The following is an 11689-nucleotide window of genomic DNA, read 5'->3' on the forward strand; positions in this document are numbered from 1 at the left end:
GACAGTGGGGATGGTGTGTTCAGGGTGATGAGCTGTGTTGCTTTTACGCCAAACATAACGTTTTGCATTGTTGCCAAAAAGTTCAATTTTGGTTTCATCTGACCAGAGCACCTTCTTCCACATGTTTGGTGTGTCTCCCAGGTGGCTTGTGGCAAACTTTAAACAACACTTTTTATGGATATCTTTAAGAAATGGCTTTCTTCTTGCCACTCTTCCATAAAGGCCAGATTTGTGCAATATACGACTGATTGTTGTCCTATGGACAGAGTCTCCCACCTCAGCTGTAGATCTCTGCAGTTCATCCAGAGTGATCATGGGCCTCTTGGCTGCATCTCTGATCAGTATTCTCCTTGTATGAGCTGAAAGTTTAGAGGGATGGCCAGGTCTTGGTAGATTTGCAGTGGTCTGATACTCCTTCCATTTCAATAGTATCGCTTGCACAGTGCTCCTTGGGATGTTTAAAGCTTGGGAAATCTTTTTGTATCCAAATCCGGCTTTAAACTTCTTCACAACAGTATCTCGGACCTGCCTGGTGTGTTCCTTTTCTTCATGATGCTATCTGCGCTTTTAACGGACCTCTGAGACTATCACAGTGCAGGTGCATTTATACGGAGACTTGATTACACACAGGTGGATTGTATTTATCATCATTCGTCATTTAGGTCAACATTGGATCATTCAGAGATCCTCACTGAACTTCTGGAGAGAGTTTGCTGCACTGAAAGTAAAGGGGCTGAATAATTTTGCACGCCCAATTTTTCAGTTTTGGATTTGTTAAAAAAGTTTGAAATATCCAATAAATGTCGTTCCACTTCATGATTCTGTCCCACTTGTTGTTGATTCTTCACAAAAAAATACAGTTTTATATCTTTATGTTTGAAGCCTGAAATCTGGCAAAAGGTCGCAAAGTTCAAGGGGGCCGAATACTTTCGCAAGGCACTGTAAACCTCTGACCCACTGGGAATATAATGAAATAAATAAAAGCTGAAATAAATCATTATTCTATTATTCTGACATTTCACATTCTTAAAATGAAGTGATGATCCTAACTGACCTAAGACAGGGAATCTCTACTAGGATTAAATGTCAGGAATTCTGAAAAACTGAATTTAAATCTATTTGGCTAAGGTGTATGTAAACTTCCGACTTCAACTGTATATGCATGTGCAAAATAGTACATTATAATCATATCTCCAACCATTACATTACAAACTTTCTATATTGCTGTTGAAAAGGTCCTATTAAGGAGTTATAAAGCCCTCAGTCTGCATCTACAGAAGCCTATTCCCAATAAATGAAATGACCATGTGAGAGTAGAGAATGGTGCATACTTGATCCCTTGAGGCGACGGTCCCTGTCCGTTGAGCACTCCCCCTGGAGGAAGTGAGCCACGGTGTCGTAGGCCATGTAAAGACAGGGACTCCATTAGCCACTGCTGGTCCCATGGCAACCTTGTTCCTATAGCAACAAGCACACCGGACAAAAAAAAAGACCAAGAAAGAAAAACAATCAACCACCTTCTAGTGTGAACGGTAAGGGATATGCTTATCATATAATTACTGTGGTTTTACACGCTGGGTCCTCCATTGAAATGGAAAACTGATCATTAAGCATGTGAAACATGTTTCCTTCCTGTAGTTTGGCACATTATCTACTAAAACATGCTTCCTTATTTTGGGTATTTTGCCTCCAAGCAAATTTTACACCATCCCAAAATTCCCCAATGCCTCTGGTCTCAAAAGATGTGTTCCCGGACGTGAGAGGTTATGTTCTGGAACCATTACAAGCCCCCATCTCATTGTCATCTAATTATTAGAGATATACACATGTTTTTGCACCCACCATGCGTCATGTCCGTAATGGTCATGTGAGGTGGAATTGATATATTTTGGGATGTTTGACCTGACGAAGTTACCTTTCGGGCCCAGAGTTTAGTCAGACTGTATGTTATTGGTAGAACTAGGCCCAGAGTTTAGTCAGACTGTATGTTATAGGTAGAACTAGGCCCAGAGTTTAGTCAGACTGTATGTTATAGGTAGAACTAGGCCCAGAGTTTAGTCAGACTGTATGTTACTGGTAGAACTACGCCAAGAGTTGTCAGGTCACATGGTCAGTAAAAATCCTGGCCCTGCACAGGATATGCTTTGCTGTGACACCAAACTAACTCCACTGATCCTGCCCCATGTCCCCTGTCCAAACTAACTCCACTGATCCTGTCCCATGTCCCATGTCCAAACTAACTCCACTGATCCTGTCCCATGTCCCCTGTCCAAACTAACTCCACTGATCCTGTCCCATGTCCCCTGTCCAAACTAACTCCACTGATCCTGTCCCATGACCAAACTAAATCCACTGATTCTGTCCCATGTCCCCTGTCCAAACTAACTCCACTGATCCTGTCCCATGTCCCCTGTCCAAACTAACTCCACTGATCCTGCCCCATGTCCCCTGTCCAAACTAACTCCACTGATCCTGCCCCATGTCCCCTGTCCAAACTAACTCCAGTGATCCGGCCCCATGTCCCCTGTCCAAACTAACTCCACTGATCCTGTCCCATGTCCCCTGTCCAAACTAACTCCACTGATCCTGTCCCATGTCCCCTGTCCAAACTAACTCCACTGATCCTGTCCCATGTCCCCTGTCCAAACTAACTCCACTGATCCTGTCCCATGTCCCCTGTCCAAACTAACTCCACTGATCCTGTCCCATGTCCCCTGTCCAAACTAACTCCACTGATCCTGTCCCATGTCCCCTGTCCAAACTAACTCCACTGATCCTGTCCCATGTCCCCTGTCCAAACTAACTCCACTGATCCTGTCCCATGTCCCCTGTCCAAACTAACTCCACTGATCCTGTCCCATGTCCCCTGTCCAAACTAACTCCACTGATCCTGTCCCATGTCCCATGTCCAAACTAACTCCACTGATCCTGTCCCATGTCCCCTGTCCAAACTAACTCCACTGATCCTGCCCCATGACCAAACTAAATCCACTGATCCTGTCCCATGTCCCATGTCCAAACTAACTCCACTGATCCTGCCCCATGACCAAACTAACTCCACTGATCCTGCCCCATGTCCCATGTCCAAACTAACTCCACTGATCCTGCCCCATGTCCCATGTCCAAACTAAATCCACTGATCCTGTCCCATGTCCCATGTCCAAACTAACTCCACTGATCCTGCCCCATGTCCAAACTAAATCCACTGATCCTGTCCCATGTCCCCTGTCCAAACTAACTCCACTGATCCTGCCCCATGTCCCATGTCCAAACTAAATCCACTGATCCTGCCTCATGTCCCATGTCCAAACTAACTCCACTGATCCTGTCCCATGTCCCATGTCCAAACTAACTCCACTGATCCTGCCCCATGACCAAACTAACTCCACTGATCCTGCCCCATGTCCCCTGTCCAAACTAACTCCACTGATCCTTCCCCATGTCCCCTGTCCAAACTAACTCCACTGATCCTGTCCCATGTCCCCTGTCCAAACTAACTCCACTGATCCTGCCCCATGTCCAAACTAAATCCACTGATCCTGTCCCATGTCCCCTGTCCAAACTAACTCCACTGATCCTGCCCCATGTCCCCTGTCCAAACTAACTCCACTGATCCTGTCCCATGTTCCCTGTCCAAACTAACTCCACTGATCCTGCCCCATGACCAAACTAAATCCACTGATCCTGCCCCATGTCCCATGTCCAAACTAACTCCACTGATCCTGCCCCATGTCCCCTGTCCAAACTAACTCCACTGATCCTGCCCCATGTCCCCTGTCCAAACTAACTCCACTGATCCTGTCCCATGTCCCCTGTCCAAACTAACTCCACTGATCCTGCCCCATGTCCCCTGTCCAAACTAACTCCACTGATCCTGTCCCATGTCCCCTGTCCAAACTAACTCCACTGATCCTGCCCCATGTCCCCTGTCCAAACTAACTCCACTGATCCTGTCCCATGTCCCCTGTCCAAACTAACTCCACTGATCCTGTCCCATGTCCCCTGTCCAAACTAACTCCACTGATCCTGTCCCATGTCCCATGTCCAAACTAACTCCACTGATCCTGTCCCGTGTCCCCTGTCCAAACTAACTCCACTGATCCTGTCCCGTGTCCCCTGTCCAAACTAACTCCACTGATCCTGTCCCGTGTCCCCTGTCCAAACTAACTCCACTGATCCTGTCCCATGTCCCCTGTCCAAACTAACTCCACTGATCCTGCCCCATATGCCTGTCCCCCTCCTTACCCAGGGCATAAGTACGAGAGCATGCGTGCTCCTGGAGCCAGTTCAGAGTGGCCTCAAAGTTCTTCCTGATCTCATCACAGAACCTAAAGAGTGTGTGGTCACAGAGTGCCAGAGCTCACCATCACCTGCTTCTCTGGCTCCATAGAGATCAAAGCTTGGCCCTGGAACATTAGTAGAGGTCCAGGTTAGAACACACTAATGCACAACAAAGAAACGTATCAAACACATCAATGAAGAGCCCACGTCAACAACAGTAGCAAACAGCCCACGTCAACAACAGTAGCAAACAGCCCACGTCAACAACAGTAGCAAACAGCCCACGTCAACAACAGTAGCAAACAGCCCACGTCAACAACAGTAGCAAACAGCCCACTTCAACAACCGTAGCAAAAAGCCCACGTCAACAACCGTAGCAAACAGCCCACGTCAACAACCGTAGCAAACAGCCCACGTCAACAACCGTAGCAAACAGCCCACGTCAACAACCGTAGCAAACAGCCCACGTCAACAACCGTAGCAAACAGCCCACGTCAACAACCGTAGCAAACAGCCCACGTCAACAACCGTAGCAAAGAGCCCACGTCAACAACCGTAGCAAAGAGCAAAGAGCCCACGTCAACAACCGTAGCAAAGAGCCCACGTCAACAACCGTAGCAAACAGCCCACGTCAACAACCGTAGCAAACAGCCCACGTCAACAACCGTAGCAAAGAGCCCACGTCAACAACCGTAGCAAAAAGCCCACGTCAACAACCGTAGCAAACAGCCCACGTCAACAACCGTAGCAAAAGCCCACGTCAACAACCGTAGCAAAGAGCCCACATCAACAACCGTAGCAAAGAGCCCACGGCAACAACCGTAGCAAACAGCCCACGTCAACAACCGTAGCAAAGAGCCCACGTCAACAACCGTAGCAAAGAGCCCACGTCAACAACCGTAGCAAAGAGCCCACGGCAACAACCGTAGCAAACAGCCCACGTCAACAACCGTAGCAAAGAGCCCACGTCAACAACCGTAGCAAAGAGCCCACGTCAACAACCGTAGCAAAGAGCCCACGTCAACAACCGTAGCAAAGAGCCCACGTCAACAACCGTAGCTGCATGAACACAGTGTAAACAAACAATATAGTTAAAAAGCATAAACATGAACACAATAAATATAGATTGGTGTCGTATCTGTGGCAGCGTGAGAAGCATGGGCATAGGTGAAGGAGTCCCAGTACAGCACCATGGACAGCAGCACTCAGTTCAGCACTGCGGAAGACTGCACTACGTTCAAAACCAGGCCAGCCAAAGACAGCTCCACAACTCCTCTCACCCAACATACATGGTACAAGATTACTAATCAGCACACCTGCAAGGCATTCCTTAATCAACTGACTGGCACAAGAGCGCAGGCTGGACCTCACTCAGCTGGAGCAGTTAGGAAGACAGCCAGCCTACTCACACTGTGTTTTCGCTCTCCAGCCACAGACTCTGCCAGTGAGGCCACATCGCCGCAAGAGGCTACAGGTGGCCGCCATATTTAACCACCCTCTTTGCCTGAACGGCTTGTGGACAAGAACTCCAGAGACACTGAAAGCTATAGTAAAAGCTTATGAACCTTGAACTCTGTTGTTGTGTGTTTACTCCTTTTCCACTTGTGTAGTCGGGCACACCCCTCTCTTCCCGACAGTATCAAATAATGGATTTCAACCAGGGTACCTTCTCCTCCATCATTGTCTTCTGGATGGGTTTATTTATTGACGTCCTGCAATTTTTCGGCCCTTCTAGTCTTCAACCTGCATGATCTGAGAAAAGAGGACAGTTCATTACAAACTATGTTGTTGACTTTTAAAAATATTATTCTAGATTGTTGTATAGGTCTGCTGCACCTCTTTAGCCATAGCTGTCCTACGAGGATAAATAAAGTGGTATTGTAATACATGTATGCATAGTTGAGATGTTATGTGTAGCCATTAGGACTCACTCCTTCATAGAAGCCCTCAAGGTAGAACCTTTCCTTGGCCTCTGCCAGCTTATCAAGGTCATTCTGGCTCGGGGTCGTCAACTGGTCACAGAACTGGAGGAGCCGACAGGTTCCCATAGCCAGGGATCTCAATGATGGGCAGATGGAGTAGAGCAGCGTGAGTACAAGGCACACAGTACACTGTCTGGACATTTATAACCAAATAAAGGTTGCGAGAGGCAGCTTACCAGCTCAAAAGGTAAGACCATCTTGTATTTGATTCCACATTTTTCTCTCAGGACCTATAAGAGGAATCCAAGTGATCTCCAATTACTTCATTGACCAAAACATATTTTGCGATGCATAGATTAGCTAATATAGACCAGAAGCCACAAACAAGCACAAAGTAAATAATTAAGTAGTACAGTTAAAGCATCACCTGTTTCTTTTTTATATCCCTCAGGGCAGCGATGTCATTGGGTGCATCGGACGGAACGCTGGTGACAATTCCAGTGCCTGGGTGTCACAAAGCAAGTAGACCAAAGTCACATGAGAAACACAACCAACACCCAGAGGCACAAAAATTCCCCTGCGGTGTCCTCTGAGAATGTTTTCCCTCATTGCCTTCTCTACCAAACACAGGACATTGTGCATCAGCGAGAGAACAAAGCCATAGACATCTGCATTCTGACGTTTCAATTTAGTCAGACCATTTCAATGCAGATGTAAACCCCTGGAGCAAAACAGACCAAAATAATTCACTGTAATGACTCATAGCAAAAGAGGCAATGCTGTGGGAGTTGTGTGTAGCATCCCCTCAGGTCCTAAATCAGTAACCATCATCTTTTTACTTGCTCTACAATGACTTATGCCTCCCTCACTTTAGCTCTTCAAAAGGAGGAAGGCCTCAAGCCCGATCTTGACGTGCTGGAGCAGAGACATCATGGAAGCAATTAAGTGGTATTTGGAGCATTCTTGACTATTCCAATGCCATTGTCCTGCTTGATGGTGAGCGTAGGCAGAGCATAGATGGTCTGGTAAGATGGCAGCGGGGCACTAAGAGCACATCCAAGAATATCCTACGGAGAGAGTTAAACGTGAGTTTGTGTGGTCACATGAGATGTAGTGTGTGTGTGTGTGTATGTGTCAGGCTCACATAAGTTGCAGTGTGTAAGTGTATGTGCAAATACTTAAACATAAGGATGTCATTTAAATGTACATCTCTTCACCCAGAACATCCATGATCCCTGTGACCTTGCCGTTCTTCTTCGTGAAGCCCTGGTAAGACATGTTCCTAGTAGACCTCTGTGTGTTGATGAACACGTCTCCACTGGCCGTCTCGAAGGCTAGGTACTTGATGTCAGGATGGACCCAGCAGTTAGTCTGGCCAAACATGCTCTCTGGTCTGAGAGTAGCTACCACCAAGAAGATGCTCTGATTATTAAGGGCACTCCAGGGTTAGGGTTACCAGGAAAATAAGTGTTCAGACGAGTGCAAAACAATTATTGTATTCTCAAGCAGCACCCTGCAATAATCTGCTATAACCTGCTATTAGGACAACCAACTTGCACCTTATGTCACAATTAACAACACAAAATTGATTGGTTACATCAATGAAAAAGTTGTTCCGAGTCTCATGCTACTAAATAAAATACAGTGTGTCGGGTTCACATAGAGTAGTAACTTAGTTTGCAGGGTAGGGCTCGACAACCTTCATCTTAATGAGGGTGTAACCCTGTGGATCCCTAGAATGTAAAAATATGATGATTTTATTTTTTACTTCACCTGTATTTAACCAGGTAGGCAAGTTGAGAACAAGTTCTCATTTCAACTGCGACCTGGACAAGATAAAGCAAAGCAGCGTAACAAAAACAACACAGAGTTACACATGGAATAAACAATCGTACAGTCAATAACACAATAGAAAAATCTGTATACAGTGTGTGTAAATTAAGTAATGAGGTTAGGCAATAAATAGTCCAATAGTGGCTAAGTAATTACAATTTAGCAATTTACACTGGAGTGATATATGTGCAGATGCGGATGTGCAAGTAGAAATACTGGTGTACAAAAGCGCAGAAAAACAAAACAAAAACAAATATGGGGATGAGGTAGGTAGTTGGTTGGATGGGCTATTTACAGATGGGCTGTTTACAGCTGAAGCGATCGGTAAGTTGCTCTGACAGCTGATGCTTATAGTTAGTGAGGGAGATACAAGTCTCCAACTTCAGTGATTTTTGCAATTCGTTCCAGTCATTGGCAGCAGAGAACTGGAAGGAAAGGCAGCTAAAGAGGGAGTTGGCTTTGGAGATGACCAGTGAAATATACCTGCTGGAGCGTGTGCTATGGGTGGGTGTTGCTATGGTGACCAGTGAGCTAAGGCGGAGGTTTACCTAGAAAAGACTTATAGATGACCTGGAGCCAGTGGGTTTGGCAACGACTATGTAGTGAGGACCAGCCAACGAGAGCATACAGGTAGCCGTGGTGGGTAGTATATGGGGCTTTGATGACAAAAGCTGCAGAGCTGTAGTCACACAACTCATTGAGATTATGTAGTGGTAAAAACATTTTACCTCTCCAGTCTGCCTGTCGTGGTCCATACACAGCTTTCCATCTTTCGGTGATTAGATGAAAGACCTGCAAAACGTAATGGCATGACAATGTAATAATGCTACATGGAAAATGCAGGGATATTTACAACCATTTCCAACAGCTTACCTTTTACCAAACTTTAATTTATTCCTCTCATTTAGGGCCTTTTTTAAACTGCCACCTCACAAAGGAGTTGTAGAAAGGCTTCACAACGGTGTGATGAAGGCGCGTCGCCAGTACCACCTGTGATATAATCACCTTTTTTTTAAAACATTGTCAGCACCTGAAATTCTTTTTTGAAAGTGAACTAAAGCATGGTTGTTGCTCTGCACATTCAGGTCTGAATCTTAACTTGAGATCCACACACTTAACTTAGAATTATACAGTGATGTAAATGCGAGATTTGCAAGAAAATGTAAGTTATTAGCACAGATATCGAGTTAGGAATCAGATCTCATGAAACAAATGTATGTCTATTGGTTAACATCAGGCTTCCTGGTACTGAATAAGATCAAATTAAGAAACAAGCTCAGTTTGATGGTTTCTTGTCATAATCAGTCACCTATACACCCATCCTCTTTTGGTCTTTCGCGGCCTGGGGTGAGAAGTTCTCCAGGCAGTGTTCCCATGTTGGCAAACGACACCATCTCCTTGTCACTCAACCCCAGAGACCACATAATGTCCCATTGGAACTTGGACTCTACAGCCTTTGCCACTGCTTTGCTCTGAAGATCACACACAAGAGATAAGTTACATTTTGAATTGTGCATTAAAGGAAACCATTTTCCCCAAGCTTACAAGTAGTGCAGAGGATCAATTGATATTTGCATAAAGTGTTCACCTCTATGCCCTTAGATTTGTCTTTAAACATGAACTCATCTGCAAACTTGGGGTTCTCTTCCTCCTCATCAGGGAACCTCCATCTCTCACTTCAGCTTGCTTGCACAGGCCTGTGAATTAAGATGAATGTAACCTACTTAAATAACAGCTGATCATGTATGATGTGCACAGCAAGCTTCCTGTACAATGCAACCCAAATGGAAATAGGCATTGCTTCCCTTTCAAGCAATGGAAACCAACAGCAAACTACAACGAAATAAAGAGCAATGTGTAAAATACATTTTTCACAGAGGATCTTGAATGTAATAAGACCTACACTTACTTAGTACATCTACAAGTCAAATCTCTATATATCTTACTTCGAAAGGCAGAAAGTATGACTGAGATGCAGCCTTCCATTCAAGTAGGGGTGGGTGACAAAGTACTTGTTTTTGCTGTGAATGAAAGGGTGGTACATTAGGTTGGGAAAAGTGGCCGTGAAAACTAAAGTAGGGCATGGATAATCATATTAACGGTCCAAGTAGACTTACAATGTGCTTTCACAAATAGTGGTGGGTGAGTCACAATCACGCCTTCTTTCCTTCTCCCATTTCTGTTGGATTCCCCCCTCTATCTTTTTAGAAAGTCCAACTTTGCTGTTCCGTTTCGCTCCTAAAATTAATATGTATAATTTGTTTAGATTGAAGAACAACAACATCCTCGTTCCTCATCATTATTGCTGCAATCAGCAGTTTAAACAATAACAAAGATCATTCCCAGGTAAAAAAGGTAAGAGATGTGGGGCTGGAGAAATGTAGCCACTCATATTCATAGACAGGCCTATGGATGCAAGGGCTGACCATCTAAATGATAGTTTTAACCATGTTTTGAGGCTATATAGTATATGTTTAGATTTACTTTGTTTATAAACATTGGAGTAAAACGAACCTTCAGCACTTAGCTGTTGACATCTACAGCTCATTCACACAACGTAGACTTCTGGGAAATGTAGTATAAGTGAGGGGCTCTTTCACGGTCAGGGCTAGAAGGGAACAGCTTTTGTCAAATGAATGTAAAAAAAATGGTTTGCATTTAGCTAATCTTAACTTCATTCTCTTGACCTGCTACGTTAATTACCCTAACCTGCTGCGTAATTTCTCCTAACCTGCTACGAAAAGTCCAATCTGACATTAATTTGTCAAAAACTGGATTTCTTCTGGCCATGAACCTCTTTCGCAGCAGAAGAAAGCAGCCTACTGTACTTTCTCTGGAGTACAAAAACACAATCAGAATATTCCACACCAATATTTTTAATTTTTAATTTAACCTTTATTTAACCAGGTAGGCCAGTTGAGAAAACAACAACACAGAGTTACACATCGGATAAACAAACGTACAGTCAATAACACAATAAAAAAAGCTGTATACAGTGTGTGCAAATGAAGTAAGGAGGTAAGCCAATAAATAGGCCAATAGTGGCGAAGTAATTTGTTATATGTGCAGATGAGGATGTGCAAGTAGAAATACTGGTGTGCAAAAGAGCAGAAAAACAAATATGGGGATGAGATAGGTAGTTGGTTGGATGGGCTATTTACAGATGGGCTGTATACAGCTGCAGCGATCGGTAAACTGCCCTGACAGCTGACGCTTAAAGTTAGTGAGGTCTCCCTAAGTAAGTCTCCTACTTCAGTGATTTTTGCAATTCGTTCCAATCATTGGCAGCAGAGAACTGGAAGTAAAGGTGGCCAAAGGGGGTGTTGGCTTTGGAGATGACCAGTGAAATATACTTCATATACCTATCATTGGAAATATATATTTATAGGTTATATTTATAGGTTTATAGGTTATAATTTACATTGTTTAGATTTTTTAAAGGAGTGAAAAAAAAAGATTTGATATAAGATTTTAGTTAAGAGTCAACCCTTGCCTGAAGTTTGTTCATAGAATATTGAAACTTCGACATTAATTAAAATGTTAAGTAGAGCTGCAAAACCAGAGTCTCGGGATTCAGTTTCAGGGTGATTGGTTACTGGTTACTTAGGGTCAGTGCTATCGGGATTCCTTGGGACGTCCCTACCCTAAACCCT

At 44.4% G+C, this 11689-nt stretch overlaps 1 protein-coding gene across 1 annotated transcript in view; it reads right to left on the minus strand.

Moving 5' to 3' along the window:
• The window catches only part of lars1b (leucyl-tRNA synthetase 1b), a 38317-nt gene extending 27782 nt beyond the window's left edge, over window positions 1–10535 (minus strand). The window contains 25 exon segments of the mRNA XM_065023400.1: window positions 1332–1377; window positions 1380–1411; window positions 1413–1458; window positions 4246–4355; window positions 4357–4406; window positions 5948–5992; window positions 5995–6033; window positions 6213–6302; window positions 6304–6353; window positions 6439–6493; window positions 6631–6707; window positions 7183–7272; window positions 7418–7647; window positions 7880–7936; window positions 8208–8251; window positions 9352–9405; window positions 9407–9508; window positions 9625–9697; window positions 9699–9756; window positions 9800–9869; window positions 9912–9918; window positions 9983–10057; window positions 10154–10241; window positions 10244–10274; window positions 10521–10535. Of these exon segments, the coding sequence (XP_064879472.1) occupies window positions 1332–1377; window positions 1380–1411; window positions 1413–1458; window positions 4246–4355; window positions 4357–4406; window positions 5948–5992; window positions 5995–6033; window positions 6213–6302; window positions 6304–6353; window positions 6439–6493; window positions 6631–6707; window positions 7183–7272; window positions 7418–7647; window positions 7880–7936; window positions 8208–8251; window positions 9352–9405; window positions 9407–9508; window positions 9625–9697; window positions 9699–9756; window positions 9800–9869; window positions 9912–9918; window positions 9983–10057; window positions 10154–10241; window positions 10244–10274; window positions 10521–10535 (1634 nt within the window).
• Between the last annotated feature and the right edge of the window lie 1154 nt (window positions 10536–11689).

The sequence above is a fragment of the Oncorhynchus nerka genome, linkage group LG10 (assembly GCF_034236695.1).
Source record: "Oncorhynchus nerka isolate Pitt River linkage group LG10, Oner_Uvic_2.0, whole genome shotgun sequence".
NCBI lineage: Eukaryota > Metazoa > Chordata > Actinopteri > Salmoniformes > Salmonidae > Oncorhynchus > Oncorhynchus nerka.